Genomic DNA, 23833 nt, shown 5'->3' with positions numbered 1-23833 from the left:
TAGCCATATTTCCATTTATTGGAAGGGTTATTAGACCATTGGATAAGAGGATTACTATAAATATAGTTTACCCAAATATCACCAACGTGCTTGACAAAATCTTTTATACTATTCTTCTGGAAATTATGGAGAGATAGAAAAAGGTACACTTAAGAGGATTCAGAACTGGTTGAATATTTGGGCCAAAAGAGTAATCATTAATCTTCAATGTCAACATGGCAGGATATCTCTAGTGGAGTGCTCCAGAAAACTATCCTTGGCCTTATGTTGTTTAACATTTTTGTCAATGACCTGGGTAAAGGCCTAGATGGCATTGTTATATAATTTTCAGATAACACATACCTGGATGAGATAGTGTCCACAAAGATAATCAAAATTTAAAATGTTGGGTCAGAAATAAAAAGATGAAACTTAATTGGAATAAATTACACTTGAGAAAAAAAAACCCAACAACTTCACAGGTATAAGATGGAGAAGGTGTGGCTAGATAACAGCCCATATGAGAAAGCTCTGGGAATTTTGGTGGCCTACAAACTCAATGTCAACAGGGTGGCAGGGAAATCAAATATGCTAATATAATCTTAAGTGACAAAAAAGGTACATTAAAAAAGGTATAGGGGGCAGCTTGGTAGCTCAGTGGATTGAGAGCCAGGCCTAGAGATGGGAGGTCCCAAGTTCAAATCTGGCCTCAGACCCTTCCTAGTGTGACCTTGGGTAAGTCACTTAATCCCCATTGCCTACCCTTACCACTCTTCTGCCTTGGAACCAATACACGGTATTGATTCCAAGACAGAAGGTAAGGGTTTAAAAAAAAAAAGAAATTAAAAAAGATAGAGTGTCTTGATCCAGAAAAGTGATAATCCTGAGGCAGAGCCAAGATAGTGGAGAAAGGAAACAGAATCACCTCTTCTCTACCAAATTATCTTCCAAAGAACTATGATATAATGTCTTAAAATGAATTCTATAGCAGCATAACCTATAAATAGAAGGGGTGAAATAATTTTTCAGGCCAAAACATCTTTGAAGGCCAGAACAAAAGATATATTGCACCAGAGTGGAAATGGAGCACAAAACTGTACTCCAAGGCAGGCCACCAGGTCAAAAAGTCTTGAGAGAGGCTGAATCATCAGCAAAAGCTTCTAGAGCTCTCAGACACAGATGATAAGGGGAGTTGTAAATTGCTTAGAAGGCAACTACAAGGGTCCCTTTTCTGGCTCTGAATGCAGGACTCTTGTTGTACTGCCTATTCAAGGATCCAGGTCATGGTGCTGGATTGTAGTCTCATGGTGAGGAGGAGCACCAGCACATACCAGTGCTTGCAAGGGAATAGGGGACCCCAGACACAGATTGAAGGTAGAAAAGAATGCTGCTAATTGCTCACATACCAGAGCTCATGCTAGGAAAATATTAAACACACTCTTCCTTAGATCAGAACCACTTTGAAAGAACTGAAAACTTATAGATTGCCACAGCTAGTTCTGAAAGCAGTTTCATGAAGAATCTGATGCTCAGAACAGTGCTCCCTTTACTTCAGGAAAATAGCTGAACTTTAACAGTTTTTTAGGTAAAAACACACACATAGATAGATAGATAGAGAGAGAGAGAGAGAGAGAGAGAGAGAGAGAGAGAGAGAGAGAGAGAGAGAGAGGAATAACGAGCAAACAAAAACAACAACAAAAGAAGTTATTTTGGTGACAGAGACCAAAATACAAATTCAGAAGAAGACAACAAAATCAATACTGCTATAACCAAAGTCTCCAAGAAAAATATGAATTGTTCTCAAGCCCAAAAAGAATTAACAGAAGAACTCAGAAAGGATTTTTAAAAATCAAATAAGAGAGATAGAAGAGAGTGATACAGGAAAATCATGAAAAAGAAAAGAATCAAAGCCTTGGTAAAGGAGACACAAAAATGCTGGAAAAAAAAGAATACTTAAAAAACATAGAATAGGCCAATTGCTAAAAGAGGTACAAACATCCATTGAAGATAAGAACTATTTCAAAAGTTGAACTGGCCAAATTGAAAAAAGATATACACAAATCCAGTGAAGAGAAGAACTCCTTAAAATGTAGAATTGGCCACATGGAAAAAAGAGGTACAAAAATTCACTGAGGAAAAGAAATCTTTAAACAGTAGAATAGGCCACGTGGAAAAGGAAGTATCATTGAAGAAAATAATACTTTAAAACTTAGAACTAAGTGGAAGTTAATGACTCCATAAGGCATCAACAAACAAAGTCAAAAGGATAGAAAATAAATAGAAGAAAATTGTGAAATATTTTATTGGAAAAACAACTGACATGGAAAATAAATCCAGGAGAGATAATGTAAGAAATATTGGACTACCTGAAAGCTATGACTTAAAAACAACAACAACAACAAAAACCCTTAGATCTCATTTTTCAAGAAATTATCAAGGAAAATAGCCCTGATGTTCTAGAAACAAAAGGTAAAAATTGAATAGAAATGAAAGACTGCACTGATCACTTCCTGAAAGGGATCTCAATAATATAACTCCGAGGAATATTATAGCCAAATTCCCGAACTCCCAAGTCAAGAAGAAAATACTACAAGCAGCCAAAAAGAAATTCAGATATCATGGAGTCACAGTCAGAATAACACATGATTTAAAAGCTTCTACAGTAAAAGATTGGAGGGCTACAATATGATGTTCCAGAGGGCAAAGAAGTTAAGACCTCAGCAAAAAAAATCATTTATTCAGAAAAACTGAGCATAATTCTTTAGGGGAAGAAATGGGTATTTAATGAAATAGAGGACTTGAAAACATTCCTGATGAAAAGACCAAAGCTGAATAGAAAATCTGACTCTGAAATATTAAACTCAAGGGAAGCATAAAAAGGTAAACAGGAAAGAGAAATTGAAAGACATTCAATAAAGTTAAATAGTTTACATATCTACATGGGAAGAAGTTCTAAGAATTTTATCATTATTAGGGTAATTAGAAGTAGTATACATAGATAGAGGGTAAGGGTATGAGTTGAATATGCTGGAATTATACAAAAAATAAAATTGAGGGATATTAAAGAATTCATTTGGAGAAGGGGAAAGGGAGAAATGGAATGGAGTAAATTATCTTGCATAAAAGAGGCATTAAAGAGCTTTTACAGTGAAAAAGAACATGGGAGATATGGGTAAGGGCATACTTGAACTTTATTCTTATCAGAAATCACTCAAAGAGGGAAGAACATACCTAGTCAATGGGGTTTAGAAATATAACTTGCCCCACAGGAAAGTAAATGGGGAAGAAAATAAGAGAAGGGGAAGAACTGATAGAAAAGAGGGCACTTTGAGGATGGACAGAATGAAAGGAGAGAGATAAAAGGATAATGGAATGGGGGAAATAAGACAGAGAGCAATACACAGTAATAATAATGGTGAAAATAAATTTTATAGCAAGTTTCTCTAATAGAGGCCACATTTTTAAATACATAGAGAAATGAGTTAAATATATAAAAATACAAGCCATTCCTCAATAATAAATGATCAAAGGATATGAACAGGCAATTCTCAGCCAAAGAAATTAAAAATCTTTATAGTCATGAAAAATGCTCTGTATCATTATTAATTAGAGAAATACAAATTAAAACAACTCTGAAGTACCACTCCACACCTATCATATTAGCTATCATGACAGAAAAATAAAATGACAAAACTTGGAGAAGTGGGAAAATTGAGATACTAATACACTGTTGGTGGAGTTGAGAACTGATTTGACCAATCTGAAGAGCAACTTGGACCTATGACCAAAGGGCATAAAAACAGAACATGCCCTTTGACCTGGTAGTACCATTACTAGGTTTATCTCCAAAAGAGATAAAAACAAAAGGGGGTCAGACCTATATATACAAAAATATTTAAAGCAGCTCTTTTTGTGGGGGCAAAGAACTGATAAGTGAGGGGATACTCATTAGCTGGGAATTAAGTTATACTATATTGTTGTAATGGAATAATATTGTGCTGTAAGAAATGGTGAGCAGAATGAGCTCAGAAAAACCTGCAAAGACTTACACGAATTGAACCAGAGTGAAGTAAACAAAACCAAGACAACATTGTACACAGTGACAGTAATATTACACAATGAAAAGCTGTGGATAACTTAGCTATTCTTAGGAATACAATGATGACATAAAAAATGCCATCTGTTTCCAGAGAAGGAACTAATAGAATCTGAATTGATACCAAAGCAATTTTTGTTCACTTTCTTAATTTTTTTTCTATTTGAGTTTTTTCCCACAAAAGGATTAATATAGAAAAAATGTTTTACATGATTGCAAATGTAAAATCTATATAGATTGATTACCACCTCAGGTGGGGGAGAGGGGAGAGGGAGGGAGAGAACTTGAGACTAAAAATTCTTTTTTGGAAACTGTTTTTATATATATTTGGGAGAAATTAAATTAAATTTTTAAAAAAGAGGTGTGATACTCCTGTTATATTTTACCTTAGGCCATATCTAGAGTATCTTTTTCTGTTCTTAGTGAAAGGACAGTAATAAATTTGAGAGTGCAAAGAGGTAGGTAACCAAGATAATGAAGGGCTCCTATGAGAATCACCTGGAAGAATTGAGCATCTTTAGCTTGAAGAAGAGAAATCTTAGGTGAGGATATGAAAATCTTTAAGCATTTGGAGAGCTGACTGTCCCTTGAAAGAGCGATTATATTTATCCTCCTTAAAAGAGAGGGTAGAACTAAGAGCAGAAGACAGAAGCTTTTAAAGAGAAGATAATATAGGATCCACATAGAGAAAAACTGCCCAACAGATTAAAGCTATTCAAATGCTGATTTGGCCATTTTCAGTGGTCATGGATTCCCTATTACAGGAGATCTTTCTGCAAAGGCTGGGTCTAGTCTTGTCATGAACTTCTAGAAAGGTTTCTTATTCTAGTTTGGGTTGTACTAGATGACTTCTGAAATCCCTTCCAACTCTAATATTCTGTAATTCTATAATTTGTTCCTATGGGACTTCTTTCCATCATCTCATTCAAGGGAAATAGTAATTCTTCCCTTCCCATTTTATACCCATTCTATTCATCTCTCTTCTATGCCTATTGACCCTGGATTATGGCTGTAGTAGCTACATCTCAAGAAAACCACAGTGGAATTGGGGGAGATATAGAGATTAGCAACCAAAAATAATCTAGGGATGGTGGTATGGAAGTTTTTACATATAAAGACAATAAAAATATTAGATTTCTAGTATAAAAATGAAAACTGACATGGAACATGAATGAAGACCACAAAATCATGAAGGGCATGAGAGTCCACATGGGTCTGGTCAGCAAATTCTGGAAGTTGAGGAGGAGGGGTACCCACTTTGAAACTTTAGAAAAATAAATATGACAACTTAAAGACATTTCTGCTCCACACACCAAGGAATCTTTATTATCCTGAGAGACAGCACAGGCTGGAAATGGAATGTCAGCAAGTTTAAATTCATGAGTGGTGATCTGCTAAACAGAATGCCTGAGGCTCTGAGATTGATGTTGGGAAGGATGACAATGGCCTTCTCTGAATGGCCCCTCTATGGCTCTATCAGAGACAGAATCTTGGGGGGAGCAGAGATGACAGGGATTGCTCTTGGGCAATTCAATATTCTTATGTTCATATTATGACCCCCACCTCAAGGGTAGTCAAGTATGTCTGGGCTATGTAAAAACAATTAGAAAGCAAGATTTGATGGCATAATTGGAATGTGGGTTTAGGGGATGAAGAGAGCTAAATATCCTATAACCCATTAACATTCCAAACAGAGAGGAAGCTCTAATGAATTCTCTTTTAGGGGAATTTTTTGGAAAGTTTTGGGAAAAAGAGGCATAAACAGAGCAGACATAATATTGTATGAAATAACTGAATTTCCATCATTTTTGTATTCTACAGGCTTATGGAGACAGAATCCCTTTATACCATCTCTTTATTTTAGAGGTTCAGTCCTTCAAATTTGGGAAGGGAGGAGCTCTGTTCCTTTCTTCAATCAAAATATGAACATAGCATTGTGCTGTATTATTCTATCAATCTTCAAATAGACTGTGAAGTTCTCTGAAAACAGGGGCCATGTTTCTCATCTTTCTTAAACATCTCCTATATTCCCTAACACAAATCTGACTTCCAAGCATTCAATAAATACTAAACAAGTTGTACTGAAATACATCTTCTATCATATTATTTCCATGTCTTTGCTCATGCTTCTCTTACCTCATCCAGAATTACCCCGAATCCCTCTCAGTTCTCTACTCCATTGATTCAAGCTCTACCCATCTTTTGAACCATCTCAAATCCCATACTTTCATGACCAATACTAATTAATAGTTTGATCCTAGATAAATCCACTTTCCTCTCTCACCCTCCATTTACTTGTCTGTAAATTGAATGGCTTGGGCTGAGGGACAACAGAATAATCTCAAAGATCTTTACCTACTCTGCCATTCTGAGATTATGAAGCTTTCCCTCACCACTCCAACTCAGACATAAAACTCTTCTTTCCCTGAGTCTCTTCTATTGACCCAATTCCTTAAACATCTGTTCCAACAGTCTCCTACACCTCCCCAAAGTCAGAGACTGTGACTTTTTTTCTTGTCTCCTCTGCCATAACTATCATGGGATTAGACAGAGATGGAGGTATGAATGTGTGACTATAAATACATATTTATTTAACAAATAAATGAAAACAAATCTTGGCCAAAGAACCATTGTGGGGTCTGAGTGGGTGCTCCACAAGTACATATCTTGGACTTTGGGGGCTCATGCTTCCTAAAGCTTAGGAATCACTGGAATATCTGAGATCAGCACGGAGTTAGGTCTTATCCCAAAGGATGCTAAGGTAAAAATAAGAGTTAAAAGTAAAAATGATTCACTGATGACTTTTCATTGACCTTGCAATGCTTTGATGCCACTGTAGTGGGAATTCTCAGGGGAAGAAACAAACGCAGATGGTCCTCTTGTTCAAATGTAAAAGCAGAACCATAAAGGCTGTTTAACTTATAAATATTTGGAAACCTGCAGTTCTGGGAAACATCCTCAATACTTCTGTTCTTTCAGTGCTAGGACAATCAAAGCCTCAGAGAGCTGCTCTCAACAATAACACCTCCAAGAATAAAAATAGGGATAAAAGATTGAATATGAAATATAAAGTAGAGGGGGCTATTGAGATGTGGGACCTGGGCTTGTTATCCCATCCCAAAAGGCTCTTTTCAAAGTTTGGCATAAACAGGCTCAAGCTTTCAGTATAATAATATTAGGAATTCCTCAGATCTTTACCCTCTCAATCCTCACTCAAACTGGGAGATGCCATATTGGCTCAGACTGGGACCAAACAATGTGGCTCAGCATCCTATTTCTTTCTTGTTCCTAGTACCCCATATATATCACTCTTATCTTGCCTATATTGCTGATGCTTATTTTTCCTGGATTCTCTTGCCTGATTTTGCCCTTCTGTAAATAAATATATCTTCACTCTAGTTGGCCATGTGGTCCCTAGGGATTCCCTAGTTCTGCTGTGAGTACCAGCTTTGGGGTTCATCTGGTTCTTGTGCCTCTCTCTTTCCTGGTTTACTTTGCCTTACCTTTTGATTTCTGACCCCCACTCCTTAGTATCCTTTCTCATCTCACTTGCTCCCCTTATTCCAGAGGTGACACTGATCTGTCCCTCAATGGCAAATACCTCCAAATGATTTTCTCAGTATAAATCATACGGGAGATGGAAAAAAAAGGGAAAGGGCAACCATTTGTCTGGTAGGGCCTCCAGGTCTAGGGATAATGTAAAGCTGCCCCTTTGGCTGTCTTTCTAGACAGTAGCAGGAGATGATGGCTCAGTCTATGGGGTTTCCCTTTCAGCCATTTGCTGGAAATTAGTCATACTGTATCAGCTCTTTCCCCAGGTAGTCAGATCTTTAGGAGCTATGTTGGTTTCCCAAAATTTAATTGATTTTAACTTTAGGGGACTGTTTTCTTTTCTAGAATTTCTGGACAATCATATGAATAGCCATAATACCGACTCTTAGGGGCCAGTGATATAAACCCTTGTAATCAACACCATTCTGGAGAGATGAGAGAATTTAATCCTAATGAACTCTTAGGATATCATTGAGGCCCCCCCGGTCTTTTCAAGGATTCAGTAGCCAATTAAATGACTTTCTCTTGTTACACTCAATCTCTTCCCTCAGCCCTTTCAGCTTCCATAATAGGGAAGAAGTCAAAAACAATAGTCTCCAGCAATTCTTCTGGCTTTTCAAACCAAATTAGCTAACTATATAAAGTGTTTTGCAAATCTGAGAGCACTGTGTAAATGCCACCATTATTGATGCCATTATTATTTTTATTCTCTATGTGGGTGTCCTAATGCACTGTGGGGATGTGGTACTGTTGGATCCTACCTGTCTGCCCATGGGGGTGGCCTGGAGATCTGTCCCTGGGTCTCCTCCACAGGATACTTAAGTGGATAAGGGTCTGAATGGAGAGCCTTAAAACTCATTTCCCAAGATTTTATCTCAGCATTGACCACTTCATGCAAAAGCATGCACCTGAGTTCTCTGCTCGATGGTTATTGCCATGCAGCGCGGATGGCTGGATGGAGATCAATCATGATGTTGAAGGGACACCTCCAAGTTACCAAGCCTGAAGGTTGACCTACCTGGAAAGTTTTCCCATATTGGAGGCCTTACCTTAAAGAGGGGCATTCACACTGAAGCAAACTTGAAAAAAGAGAACATTCATACAAAGAGAGATTTACTTGGCCTGCATTTTCCTCGGTTCTCTTTTGCTATGACTGAGAAGCGACATGTTTTTTTAAGAGGATGTTTTCTCCCTCCCAGACCAGCTTCCCCTGATCCTTGTGCCACAATATTGGGAAATCACAACTGTCCCAGAAACTTTGAGTCTAAAAATTTTTTGTTATTATTTGACATTTCTGGGATTTTTCAATAAAGCACAGAGAAGAGAAGCTGGATTGTGGGCAAAACATTCTGCCCTCCAGTTTTGGCCCCTCCTCACTTGGAAAGCAATAGGACCATCCCCTTGGGAAATTCAGAGGCCGAATTTGGTCTTGTTTCTTGGTATTTATGAAAGTTACCAAAAAATCCAAACCCAAACTTATATGGAAAAACAACAAATTATACCTTCCATTAGCATCTAGACATAGGATGGCCACATGCACACACACACACATACATACACACACACACACATAAACACACATATTTTATTTTTGCCAATTTTCTGGACAGTCATGTAGGTTCTCTTGCTGATAACCACAATACTAGGATCTCTGACATATAACAAACTTCTGTCTCATGCCCATAAGAGCCAGTCCTCTGCTTCAATTCACACTACCCCCGACTACGGATCACAGTGACCCTTGGCACGAAGTCCCTGGTGATGGTACATTGCTTGTGGGAAACTAATTTACTCCATGTATGCCTATAAGATGAGAATGGGTGCATGGCTGGAGGCAGGACACGGGAGATTTCAAGCCAGCTCATTTGACCACAGTCTTTTAAAAGGTGCATTGTCCTGCCTTGAAGGATTAATGTAGACGAGAAGAAACCAAAAGAAATAAACACTCATAATCACTGTGGTAGGGACAGGAGTGGAAAGAGAGGAGAACAGTCGTCATGTTTTTAGCAATCCCTCCTCAAATAACCTTGTAATTACTCATCTGTGTACACATTGCATCCTGAGAGTGGAATGTAAGCTAAGCTTCTTGAGGGGAGAGACTATTTGTATCCCGAGCACCTAGTACCCTGCCTTGCAATAAGTCTCTTGAATCCTTGAATTGGACTGAATGGCACAGGGCAAGCCAGGGGTAAGACAAACAGGACAGGATAATTGTAGTAGGGAAAGCAAAAAATATTAAGAAGTTAGAAGTCGAGAGGGGCCCCTTGGAGAGGGAAGGGAAGGGAAGAGGACAGAAGCTCATCAAAGGAAAGCATTACACTTGAGTCAGAAGATCTGGGCTCCCTGAGTACCATTTCTGCAACCTATTCACATAATCAGTGGGATCTCTGATCTCATCTATTTGAAAGTTCCTTCCAAGGATGCAGGCTGTACTCATCCGAGCCCGCCCATTCTGTGCCAATCTTGACCGGGTCCTTCTTAAAATCTCCCTCCAAGGACCCACTATTAACACACTACTGAATACTTCTGTCCAATGAGGGGTTTGGGCTAAATGATCTGTAGTTGACTCATACATCTCTGAGATTCAAGGATTCAATGGAAAACCAGGTTTTGGTTGTGAATCAGAAAATACTTCAAGGAAAATCTATCCAGAGCAAGGAAGAGTTTCTGGGAGGAGGGGGATGGGGTGGAATCTCAGTCTGGGGGTTATCTGCAATTGAATTGAAGAGGGAAATTTTAAATGCTCTGGTCCCTCCCTAACATTTCAGAGAGTAGTAGAATTTCCTGCCCAGCCTGGGACACATCCAATGTTTGCTGTGCCTTCTGCCAGGCAGGCAGAATACCTAAAGGTATTTCCTTCTATCTGAGTAGGAAAGCTAGACTTATGGGATAGAAACAACCACAGAGTGTTGCTATGTCCTATTCAAATAACTCTTCTTGCTTTGTAGTCCAATTAACACCAAAGTTTGTAAGTGCTGTTCCCTCTAATCAATAAAATCAGAGCCTGGGCAATGTCTAACTTGAATGACCAGAATGGCTGATGGGTCACTAAATCAATCCTGCCTAGACAAAGGAATTCCATGGGGCAGACCAAGCAAATTCTCTTGGGGTGATGGAGGGCAAGGAGGAAGGTGAATCAATGACAATGGATGAATGAAAAGCATTTATTAAATGCTTACTATTTGTCAGAAACTGTGTTGAGGATACAAATACAGAAAGCATTTGTCCCTTAAAGTTAGCTCAGTGAAATTTGTGTAGCAGAAAGAGCATTGAATGTAGATTTGAAAGTCCTGGGTCCAAATTCTAGATCTGTTTCTTACTAGTATGGGTCTGTATAGAAGTAATTTCTGGGGATTCCTTCTACCTTCGAAATTCTGCAATTCTGCAACCTTAAATCACTTAACCTCTCAGTTTTCTCATTTGTAAAATGTATGGGTTATACCTGATGGTCTCTAAGGTCCCATCTAGCTCTGAGCCTTATGGTACTATGAATTGTGGGGTTTGGCAGGCATTCTGTGTAATGTCACTGAGGGTGGGATCGGGGAGGAGGTGGAGGTTCAGCCAGAAGAATCTAAAGATCATAAGATTATCCAGAGGTTCCTAATCACATCCTTGAATTTTCTGCAATGGAACCCAAACTTGATTGGTTCTAAAAGATTAATATAGGTGGGAGAGTGAATTGAGCACCAGTCTTAGAGCTGGGAGGACCTGGGTATGGCCTTGGACACTTTGTAGTTGTGTGACCCTGGGCAAGTCACTTAACTATGATTGCCTAGGCCTGATTGCCACCTTTCTGTCTTAGAGTTATTATTAAGACAGAATATAAGGATTTTTAAAAAATAGTAATTATAGGTACCTAGTTGGCTTTCATTCCATTACTTGGACTAGGTAACTTGGGATCATTTTCTCAGGGCATTTCCCTCTTCTGTCTAAAGTCCTCTCCTGGGACCCTCAAAGGTTTGGGGAACCATAGTCAGCCTGGGGAAAACTTGAAGTTGGGGCTTTCCCCCATCTCTGTGGTCTTCTACTTAGCAAAGCCTGCTCTGCTTGGATTAAGGCTCTGAATGTCTCTCCTTTCCCCTAACCCCAGCCTCTACTGAAACCTGTCTTTATGGGAAAAAACCCAACAACAAAAAACCAAAACTCCAATAAGTGAATTCAAGTGGAGAGGATAATGGCTGATAAGAAGCTGCCCACTGTCTCTCCCAGGAGTCTTTATATTTTAAAGGGGAAAATGCTCTCATGCAAGGAAAGTGACATCTAAGGATGTGAAGATGAAAAAAGATAGGCAATTAAGTTTTGGGAAGGCATTTGGAACACCTGGAATCTACCTTGTGCTTCTCAAATCCCACAATGTAGGCAACTAGTTAAGCAATTTGCAAGCTACCTGCAGGACACTGTTGGGTTCCCTTCTGGAACCAGGGCAGCCAGCTATCAGGAGAATAGCCACCCCTATTTTGCTTTGTGTTTTTCAGTCATTTCAGTCACTTCCAACTCTTTGTGACCCCATTTGGGGTTTTCTTGACAGAGATAATGGAGTGGTTTGCCATTTCCTTCTCCAGCTCATTTTACAGATGAGGAAACTGAGGCACACTGGATTAAGCCCAGGATCACACAGCCAGCAAATGTCTGAAGCCAGGTTTGAACTCGTGGAAAGGAGTCTTCTTGATTCCAAGCCTAGTGGTCTATCAGTTACCACCTAGCTGCCCTGTTTTGGTTAGAGCTTCCCCAAAGGCTGTTTCTGTAAAGTTAATTGATAAAACTTAGAGACTGATTTTTAAAAATCACTCAAAAAGTCAACATGGTTTTACAACTTCATTTGGAGAAGTAGAGATATTGGGGGAGGATGGGAGAAAGTGCACAAAAGAAACTTTCTATATTTTCCCCTGAAAACCATCCTTCCTACAATTGCTACATAGATGTTTCTATGTTGGCTTGACCCAAGAGATGTAGCACCCATTTGGTCCTTCTCAACCATGCACAATTGAGGCCAACAGAAAGAAGGCTTTGTGTGCCTTCAAGTTTTCTAGGGACTAACCCTAAATGGTGGGTTGGAGATGGGCAACCAAGCAAGGGGGGTAAGTAGGGCTCTTTTTGTTTTCTTTTCTAAAATTCTTTCCTAAACTAGAAGTTGCTAGAGCAAAGTTTCCCATGTAGAAAATCCTGGAGATTTTAAATATGCTTGAACACTTTAATAAGTCCTTGAAACTAGATCCTTTTAAAGACCAAGGATGGAAGACACTTAAGCTATGATTACATGATTAGTCTAGAAATATGTCCTAGAAGTTTGTATATTTCACATCATTTTAATATTATGCTTAATCTTTCAAGTCAAGTCAACAGCATTTATTAAGTAGGAACTATGCTGAGTGCTGGGAGTGTAAAGGCAGACAAAAACAGTTTGTGCCCACTCTTTTTTAAAGACCCTTGTTTTTTGGTCTTAATAACAACTCTAAGATAGAAGAGTAAGGGCTAAGCAAACTGGGTTAAGTGACTTGCCCAAGGTCATACAGCTAGAAGTATCTGAGGTCAAATTTGAACCCAGGTCCTCCCCACTCCAGATCTGGTGCTCTATCCACTAAGCCCTCTAGCTTCCCCTCTTGACCACTTTTAAACATATTTATGCCTCATTTCCTTTTCTTTTCTTGGAAAAGTCCATTCTAAATGCTCCAATTCAGTCCTCAAATCAGTATTACTGAAATCAAATGAAACCAACGAAGCAGAATTTGGCTCAAAGCTCACAGCTTCATGAGGATGTGGAGAAGAAGACCAGGAGAAGATGCAAGGAAGAGATTCTCTGCCACTTCTTCTCCATACCATATTCCACACAACTGCCAGAAGGATATTCAAAAAGCACAGTTCTGATCATGCCATCCTACTGCTGAGGAAGTTTTGGGGACTCCCTATTACTTCCAAGATAAAATATAAGCTCTTCCCTTGAAAGCCCTTCAGAAGCTGGACCCATCTATATTTCCAGATCAATGCCATATTATGCTTTGCCCCCTTCCTCATGCATTTTGCATGCCAACCAAATTGGCTTCCTTGCTCTACAGGACATTCCATCTCCCATCTTTATGCCTCTATATAGACTTTTCTCAATGCCTGGAACACTCTCTTTTCTCATTTTCATTTCTTGGGTTTGCTAATGGCTCTCAAGACTAAGCTCGAACACCAAATCCTACAAAAGGCCTTTCCTGATCCCCTTGGGTTTAGAGTTTCCTGTCACCATCCCATGATTACTTTGTATTTAGTTATTTGTATTATTTCCTCTTAATAAAATGGAAGCCACTGAGGACAAAGACTCTTTTAATTTTTGACTGTGTATGAATAGATGAAGGAAGGAAGGAGAGAATGGCTGTACAAATGAAGGAATGAATGAAGGAATGGACAGATGGATGAATGAATGAAATATTTAGTGAGCAAATGCTATTTGCTAGACACTGGACTAAGCACTGGGGATACAAATATAGAGTGAGTAAGTTCTTACACTCAAGAGGCTTAAGTTTTGACTGGGGGAGAGAGTACAAAAGAAGATTAATGGCCAAGAAAGGGAATTTTGGTCCAAGGAGTCATAAGGATTATTGACCTTAGGGCAGTCAGCCGACATGCCCTTTTCAGAAACAATGGAAGCAAGGTCTTTCCAGCACCTGGCACATGATAAATGCTTGATAAATATTTGTTGAATTAAATTGTGTCAAGATTTAAAGTCTGAGTAAGATAGCTCTGAAAGTTAATTGGAGTTCCTCATTAAGGTCTTGTTTGCCATCTTCCCAGCTGGAACTCTTCTCTCTCCTGGATGCCAACTGGAGTCACTGCCAGGGAAGGGATTGGTGACTCTGCCACCTGTGATCTCTTTGCTTGGAGCAATGCTGGCTCGATATAGCAAAGGAGCCATTTCCAAGGCTTCAGACATGGTACCAAATGCCAGGCTGGGATTCCTCTGGCTACATCTCTTCCACTCACTATAGGCTGAGGAGGTGGGGATATTATTTCTTTGGAAATAGCTGCCTTCCTGATGCCCCATAGTAAGTCTCTCCATTCATCCCTCATAACTCACTGCTCTTGGGGTCTTTGCTTAAACACCAACCTATGAGCACACTATTATGTCCTGAAAGATTACAATTATGCAGGTAAATCCTTAACAAAAGCTTCCTGAGAGATCTCACACAAGACTAGTCCAGTAGAAAGTTGGGAAGTACCAAATTTTGTCTTGTGTGCCCCCTTCTCTCAACTCCTTCCAATATCTTTATTACACCTCTCATGAACCTTTATTCACATTAAGGGGCAAATGACTGATAATGGTTTAAAGGATGATTCCTCTGAAGAGGGATTGGTGTTTTCACAGGGGTCAAAGCCTGTTTTGAGGGGTGAGGGAGGGGAGGTTGGGCTTTCCTAGTATTCTTGAAACCACTCACACAGCACATCTGCTTGCCTCTGCCTCTGATCTGAAATGATATTGGGAAAGACCTCTGGTGATAAATATCTCTGGCCAAGGCCCTGGTGTTTCTAGTGGACCCAGGAGATATCTTTCTTTGGTCAGCACTTTAGGAACTTTCACGTTTCCCTCTTGCCAAACAAAGGTTTTTCTGATTTCTCCTTCTTTTGAGGGGTGTCATTTGCCACTCTGCAAACTGCCTCTTCTTCTGACTTTCTCCACATTGCACTCATCTCCACTTGTCCTGTTTCTCCCCAGCCAGACTCTGCTGCCAGAGCCTTCAAACCTTTAATAGCCTTTCATGCTCTTCCTGGGGCTCTGTCTAAACAATTCACAGCCTTGCTGAATTAGCAGACAGCTGTTCCCCATGGCCCCAACCCTAGTTGGGCCAGGATTGAAGCCCAATTCATGGCCTATTTAAAAATCTTTTTTCTCTTCATACTTTCTGAGCTAGCATCCTATTTCATGCCCCAGTGGACTCATAATCACCTAATTTACCCTGGGATCTTACTCAATGCTCCTTCTGCTTACTCTCGCTGGGTGTTCTACTTGACTCTCCTGCACAGAGTATCGCTTTCCTTTGACTCTGTTAGCTCTTATTTTATCTAAATTAAAAATCTCCTTCCCCTGGTTCAGGCCTCCTTTGGCATTTCCCCTTTCTTTTGGCCCATGGTTGGCAAGTTTTCTTGGGAATGTCTTCCTCAAGGCCTGCTCCAAAGTCATTAGACTCCACTGACTCAGATTATGGAGTCTGACTTGAACCTTCCCAATGGGAAACCCATGAAGGGCAGGCAAAAGATATGAAGAGGTTTTCACGTAAACCCTCCCAGATTCAGGCACCCTACCTCAAGTAAGATGGTTCAGGGTAGAAGGAGGAGCTAGGAGGAATCTTATGGAAATAATGTCAAAGGGCACCCCCAAAACAGGACTGTCCGAGTTTCAATTTTATTTTCCTTAAATCAGAACTCATATAGGGAATTCTCTCCCTCTGTCTCTCTTTTTTAACCCTCATCTTCTTAGAATCAGTACTATGTACTGGTTCCAAGCCAGAAGAGCAGTAAGAGCAAGGCAATGGGGGTCAAGTGACTTGCCCAGGGTCATGCAGCTAAGAAGTATCTGAGGCCAGATTAAAAAACAGGACCTCCCCATCTCTAGGCCTGGCTCTCAATCCACTGAGCCATCTAGCTGCCCTTGATATAAGGAATTCTCAATGAGTAAATTCCTTCTGCTAATGGAGACCAATACTTTCTCTGCAACACAGAGTTTTGGGACATTGAGAGGTTATGACTTGTCAAAAGTTATGTAGTCAGTAATTACTGGAGATGGATCTGAATCCATTCTTTCTGACTTAAGGTCCAGAATTCTAGCCACTACATGTTGCTGCCTCAAAAAAAATCCTTAGGGATCTCAGAGGTGGTTGGTTGAGCAATTGGGTGTTCTGGGCACCCTAATCTTCTGGTTAGATAAACAATGCCATATGTAGAGTACCCAAAAAAGTATTTTATATATTGTAAAACACTATGTAAATGTGACATTATTGTAGTTTGACAAGATCCAGAATACCATTGTAATATTTCATGCTAAAACTACACTGAACATAATCCCAAATTTTTCAGGGTCTTGCCATTACTCAGGGGCATTGCTTTGGATATTCATTATTCCATCGTCATAGATCAACAAAAGTATATGTTAATAGAGGATTCCTGCTGGCAGAATAGCAGCTCACAGAAAGTCGGCAGGAAGGGTGCTAGGACATTTGGCCATGGTGCCACATTTTGAACAGGATCTTGGGTATCAAAGTCTCAATGCACCAGATAAGGGACAGCTCCTTGGTTACAAATTCTTATATTCCCTCTAGCCAGTCAGCCAGAGGCTCTTAATTTACCCTCTCCCCTCATTTTCTAGGCTGAAATGAAGGCAACATTTGGCTTAAAAATCACCAAAATCATGCTCTCTTTTCCCTCCTTTAATTTTGAGGGAATCCAAAATTCAAAGGAAAAGACTTGGGGTTCAATCCAATAGTTACGCTTGGAAGAGCCTCTCTTCCCCCCCTTCCTGCTGCCCCCCTCCATCTACAGAACATTGCTAATTCTTGGTTTTCCAGGCATACCTTCCTTTAGGTTTTCTTTCTCTTTTTCTATGGGTTTCCAAACTTTAACAATTCAACAATCTCTTCTGGTTCATGGCCCCTGCTGGGGAGGAGATTTTAGAATTCCTGGAGGAAATGCATGAGCATCAGAGAGAACTGGATGGGGAAGAAAGGAATCCCTGAAACAGGGAGGGAGCTAGAAAGGAATCCCTGAAACAGGGAAGAGAGCTTCCAACCTTCCCTGGGAAGCTATGCCTTCCCTAGTTGTACCTTCTCTGAACTTAACTGGCCCCAGGTGTTCAGGGATGAGGCTGCTCCTATTTTTAAGGTTCTGCTGCAGCAAGGGGACGTGGCTTTCCCTTGCCGAGGTCCTTCTGACACAGTTTCCCTGCCCTGCCATCCTCTGAATGTTCTGCAGGATTTGGGGGTTTTAGCTGACACTCTACCTGCCGAGAGAGGTGTTTAGGTTTGAGCATCATCCAAGGCGGTACTTACAATTCGAGGCTTGAATGGAGGCTTGATTTTCTTTTGCTCCAGCAGCACCCAATCGATCTCCTTGAAGAAGGGATGCTGTCGGATGGCTTCCTCCCCACTCTGCGCCGCCACACAGCCCAATCGCTTATTGGGGTTTTTCGTCATGAACTGGAAGAGAAGGAGATGGTATTAGAGAAAAAGATTCACTGGGGACAGACTTGGTAGGGAATACTGACATGGGCAGTATTGCTTTCAGATAGATGCCGCTTGCCTCTCTTCTCTTTTCTTTTTTCTCACCCTTAAACTCACTCATCTACATTGAATAAGACAATGTAGTAGAGTGGAGAGAATGTTAAATTTGTGGGTTCAAATCCCATCCTAGACACTTACTGGCTCTGTAACTCTGGGCAAGTCACTTGACATTCAGCCTCCATTTCTTCATCTGTGAAATGGGAATATAAGTACATTTACTTTCCAAGATCAAATGAAAAAAAGTTTGCAGACTTTGGGGTGTCTCATGTCAACTATCCAAGTACTGGCATAATATTTCATGACTCCCTGTGACATGAAGATTTTTTTAAAAAACCCTTGCCTTCCATCTTAGAATCAATATTGTATATTGGTTCTAAGTCAGAGGAGCAGTAAGAACTAGGCAATGGGGGTTAAGTGACTTGCCCAGGGTCACCCAGATGGTAAATGTTTGAATCCAAATTTGAACTCATGTCTTCCTGATGTCAGGACCAGCATTCTATCCACTCTGCCACCAAGCTGCCCAATGAGACATTTAACCAATGTAAATTAATTGCTCTAGGAAGGAGACAAAAGGAACCCAGAAAGCAACTTAATCAGAAAACATCTGTCTTACTTGCCAAACATAAAGAGATGGCTGCCAAAAGCAATAGGAGGTTAGGATAAAAACTCATTTGTAAAATCTTAAGTTGCAGGATGATGGCTGGATTGGAGCCATACTGTTTTATAAAGCAGAAAGAAAGAGTGGAAGGTAAAGCCAGTTTGTAGAAATTGTGACAAGAGATCCAACTAAGCCAAGTCACCTCAAGAGCATTCCAGTTTGAAAAAGGCAGGTATGGGGCAGCTAGGGAGCACAGTGGGTAGGGCACCAGGGCTGGAGTTAAGAGGTCCTGGGTTCAAATCTAGAGGCAGACACTTCCTAGCTATAGGATCCTGGGCAAGCCACATAATACCAATTGCCTGGTCCTTACTACTCTTCTGCCTTAGGAATCGACTTAGTATTGATTCCAAGATAGAAGATATGGGTTTTGTTGTTGTTGTTGTTTAATGTAAGGAGAACTATGGAAAGTTGCAGACAAGTAAAAAGTTTGAAAAAACAATTTTTTATAAATCATCTCTACAATCAAGAACAATGGAATTATTGTCCTTGGACCCTAATATCAAGATAGGTTCCAATGGGCTAATAGAGGAAAGAGGAAAGAGGAGGAACAAATACAGATGGGGCAGACTGCACAAATAGAGAGGTTGTTCCAAATGCTATATTGTGGTTTTAAGCTTTGCAAGGAGAAAAGAAAACTCAAATGGGTTTGGTTTGGCCATCCACGTAGAAAAGAAGAGGAGGAAGAATATCTATTGGCCGGATTTCAATATTCATTTGGCTTGACACCCTATAGAGCTTGTCCAACAGTCTGTATATTTGGGATAGAGGGTACAAATGGACTGAGCCCAAATCTGGGCCCAAAGTTGAACAAGCAAAGGAGACTGGGCTAGATTGTTGTGGGGAAACTGGAACACTCATTTCCTGTTCCTAAGCTTTCCATGAAAACAAAAGCTGGTCTTCTAAACATTAGCATCCTACAGGTATTTTCAGTCTTCATGCCCCCAGTTGGGGATTTTCTTGGCAAAGATACTGGAGTAGGTTATCAGTTTCTTCTCTAGCTCATTTTATAGATGAGGAACTGAGGTAGACAGGGTTAAGTGACTTGCCCAGAGTCACACAATTAGCAACTTATGAAGATGTGGTAGTAAGTCATGGAATATAAATGCCTCCAAAGAACTTAAAAAAAAAGTATTACATAGAGGGAAATGAGGAGACATATATTGGGCGTGAGCAGGCTCAATATATAATCAGGAAGTGCAGGGGATAGAACACTCGCTGGGTCCTGGAGTCAAGAAGACATGAGTTCGAATCCAACCTCAGACCTTTACTAAGCTACCTAACCTTGGGCAAGTCATTTAAACTCTCTTCGCCTCAGTTTCCTCTAGAGTAAAATGGAGATACTAATAACACTCATGTCACAGGTTTGTTGTAAAGGATCTAATGAGGTGGTGTTTGTAAGGTACTTAAGCACAATGTCTGGAGAAGTAGGCTATGTAGTTGCTAATTATTGTTGTTATCATTTTTTGTTATTATTTATTATTGTTATCATTATCATCTTTATAGTAGTGGGGAACTCTGAAGAACATGAGTAAAAATGATTTCCATCATCAAGGATGAGAAGGGAATACCACCTCATCACATGGCAAGAACATGAGCTGACCACTGGCAAGAGAGAGTGGACCTCTGATGCTCTTGTGATGTCTTAAGAAAGTCCCGATTGCTTCCTTTGGAGTAAAGTCCAGGAAGGGTATGGACAAGGGCCGTACGGAACCACCAGGCACAGAGGAGTTGCAATTTTGCATTATTGGACGAAACTCCCAATCCATGAGATAATAGAACTATTAAGGTATACGAATTAGGAGTCTGGCGGCATGCTGCAGGGGAGAAAACACTGAATTTGCAGTTGTAGGACCAGGGTGCAAGTCCTCTGTTACTAGCTGTATAGTCTTAGACGTGTCACCTCTCTGGGATTCCACTTTCTTTGAGGATGGAGCAGGGGAGATTGGCTAGACAATCGCTAAAGTCTCTTTCAGACTGGAACTCAGACCCTTGAAAACAAGGGTCATCTCTTTGGTCCTCCATCACATTTAGCAAAGGGCTTAGAACACATGCAACAGCCCAATCAAACATTTTCCAAAGGCTTTTTCTACGTGCAAAACTCTCTTCGGAGTGCTAAGAGGATACAGAAAAGTACACACGCTTTCTTCTCGTGACTCCAGGAATTTTCACTGGCTTTCTCTCCCGTGCCTGAAATGCTCTCTCCTTATCTCCCACTCAGGTCTCAGCTAGAATATCCTGCTACAAGAAGGCTTCCCAGCTTCTCTTTAATGCTAATTCCTTCCTCCTGAGATTATCTTTTGTCATTATCAGTTTATCTTTTATATATCTTGTTATTCCCTCATATTGTCACTCTCATTAGACTGTGGCTTCCTGGAGAGCAGAGACCATTTTTTTGATCTTTCTTTGCATCCCCAGTGTTTAGCACAGTGACTGGCACATAGTAGGTACTTACTAAATGTGTATTAACTTGACTAAATGGCTAATCTCTTGCAAATATTTATCCAAGGAATGGGAAGATGACTCCATACCTACTCTGCTCTTCCTCCTTGCTTTAGAGGGTTAGTGGGTAGGGAGGAAAGGTCAAAGGGTAAAAGATGCAGGGGGTATAGACTATTGATTTCATCCCCAAGAGCCAGCATCCTGATGTTGGCTTTACCTTCTCTGGTTTATCATCTTTATTCAAAAAGTGAGAAGGTAAAAGAAATGGATCTCCAGAGGGGTTGAATGGTTAATAAGGACAAATACCATAATGGTACACTGGGAAACTGGCCCTGATGACCTTCCACCTCCTCCTGACCATCTCACAGTCTTAGTTAAGCTCTTAGTGGCATGTCTGGATTGTTCATCCCAAGTTTATCCTTGACAATTCTCTTGCTGTTCTCTAACTGTTTCATGTGACTCTGCAGATCCTGTTTTCCCTTCTCTTGTCTTCTCTACAGACCTAGCACAGGAGAGGTTTAGTAGATACTTCTTGAGACAAAAGTCCTTCCTTGTGCCAAGAGATAAGAGACACAAATTCCAGACTTGGTTTTATAACTATCTCATATTTTCTACTCTTGAGTCCCTCACAGTACCAGATATGGGGAAACAGCTAGCATTCAAAGATTTGCTGAGATTAATGAATATGTGTGTGTGTGTGTGTGTGTGTGTGTGTGTGTGTGTGTGTGTATAAGATGGATGGACCAGTGAACGGTTAGATGAATAGTTGAATAAATGAATGAATAGATTAGCATGTACTTTAATCTTCTCTTAGGCAGGTTAATGGTATAATGGATAGACTGTTGGTCCTGGAATCAGGAAAACTTAAGTTCCAATCCTGCCTCAGACTCTTACAAGTTATATGACCCTGGGAAAGTCACTTACCTTCTCTTGGGCTTAACTTCCCCCTCTATAAAATGGGGGACTGAACTTATAGGGCTCTTATTAGGAGCAAATGAGATAATGTGTAAAGTGCTTTACAAATCTTAAATCATTCTATAAATAACTATTATTATTATTATTGTTATTATTGTTATTATTATTATTATCCACTCTTAGGCTATCTTCCTCCTAGGCCACTTACTGACCTCCTAACCCCAGCCATGTATTGACCTGTAATCCTAGAAACTGACACTTGTGCATATACCAGGTGATTAATGAATGTTTGTTTATTCAACAGAATTGAACTCTGCCACATATTGACCTCCAACATCAGCCAAAGACTGTGCCCACTAATATTGGTCATAGACTGACCCTTGACTTTGGCCAGAAATCGATTCCGAAATCTGAGTACAGATTGTCCCTTAATCCTGAAAGTAGACTACTACTTGTGAATAGTGTTTAATAAATGATTACTAAACCGGATTTAACTGAACCTTGGTCACTGACTGACCTACAACACCGGCCAAAGACTGAACCCCAAATTTGGTCACAGATTGATCGCTTGTCCCTGACCATAATTTGACCTATAATTCTGAGTACAGATTGTCCCTTATCCCTTGGATGCAGACCAACCCATGTGCATAGAAAGTGTTTAATAAATGTTTATTAAACTCAGTTGAACCCTGCTCACACACTGACCTCTAGCACTACCCAGAGACCTAATGATAGTGCAGGAAGACCCATTAACAAAAAGAAGTATGCAGACTGAGTCTGAGGCCTCTGAGAGCAAATTCAATTGGACAGATTTGACCATTTAAGGATAGGTGTTGACCAGGAAGGACTTTTGCCCTGATGCAGTAATGGGCAAACTATCCCCTGCAGGCCACATCCAGGCCATAGTTTGTCCGTCACTGCCTTCAGCAATTCCCTAATCACTACATCCCCACATCCAGATGTAGTGATTAGGGAATTGCTGAAGGCAGTGACGGGCAAACTATGGCCTGGATGTGGCCCGCAGGGAATAGTTTGCCCATCACTGCCCTGATGGACCTTAAAGTCTAATGGAAGATGTGACAACATATGCAGATAATGACATTGAAAAGTAATACACAAATATGTTTTAAAGGGACTGACAAAGTGTGAAGTCTGGAGTTGAGAAAGTTGCATAAATTGCATTAGAAGAGTTTGAAAGCATGATTAGGAATTCAATAGGCAGAGGGAAAGGTAAGGAGAGGATGCCTCAGGAGAAGGGAAGTGTCTGAGCAAAGGTCTGGAGGTATTTACGTTCTGAGAACAGAGGTCATTCTACCTCCTCAAGAACATAAGAAGGCTGTAGCATAAGTTGATGCTTGAGTAGATACATGGGTAGAGGGGTGATAGGTTGGAAAGCATCCAAAATGCCAGGCAAAGTGTTTGAACCTTAATCAGTAGAAAAAAGGAGCTACTGAGGTTTCTTTGAGGAATGGCATGACTATATCTATGCAGAAAGAAGACTTTTGTTGTTCACTTGTTTTATAGTGTCCAGTTCTTTGTGATACCATTTGAGGTTTTATCTGCAAAGATACTGGAGGGGTTTGATAGTTCCATCTCTAGATCATTTGACAGATGAGGAAACTAAGGTAAACAGGGTTGGGTTGAGTGACTCTCCAAGATCACACATCTAGTAGGGCTTGTCTGAGACCAGACTCGAACTCAGGAAAATAGGTTTTCCTGACTGAAGGCCCCAAGCTCAATCCATTGTGCCACCTAGCTGCCCATCTGTTCTCAATATACTCTGAGAAACTACAGTTATAAAATCCATTATTCCAAAGGATCCATCATGCCTGTCTCCATTCTCCCAACTACTTTTGCTCTCTATGAAATAAAATTAATTCCTTCCTTCCTTCCTTCCTTCCTTCCTTCCTTCTTTCCTTCCTCCCTCCCTCCCTCCCTCCCTCC

At 40.3% G+C, this 23833-nt stretch overlaps 1 protein-coding gene across 1 annotated transcript in view; it reads right to left on the bottom strand.

Annotated features, from left to right (window-relative positions):
- PRKCE (protein kinase C epsilon) overlaps positions 1-23833 on the bottom strand; it is a 726422-nt gene that overhangs the window by 24615 nt on the left and 677974 nt on the right. The window contains exon 14 of the mRNA XM_044663289.1: positions 17647-17793. Coding sequence (XP_044519224.1) covers positions 17647-17793 — 147 coding nt within the window. The remainder of the gene's footprint in view (positions 1-17646; positions 17794-23833) is intronic.

The sequence above is a fragment of the Gracilinanus agilis genome, chromosome 2, assembly GCF_016433145.1.
Source record: "Gracilinanus agilis isolate LMUSP501 chromosome 2, AgileGrace, whole genome shotgun sequence".
In the NCBI taxonomy this organism is placed as follows: domain Eukaryota; kingdom Metazoa; phylum Chordata; class Mammalia; order Didelphimorphia; family Didelphidae; genus Gracilinanus; species Gracilinanus agilis.
Note: the sequence above shows the minus strand (reverse complement) of the source record. Positions and strands in the feature narration are given on the sequence as shown.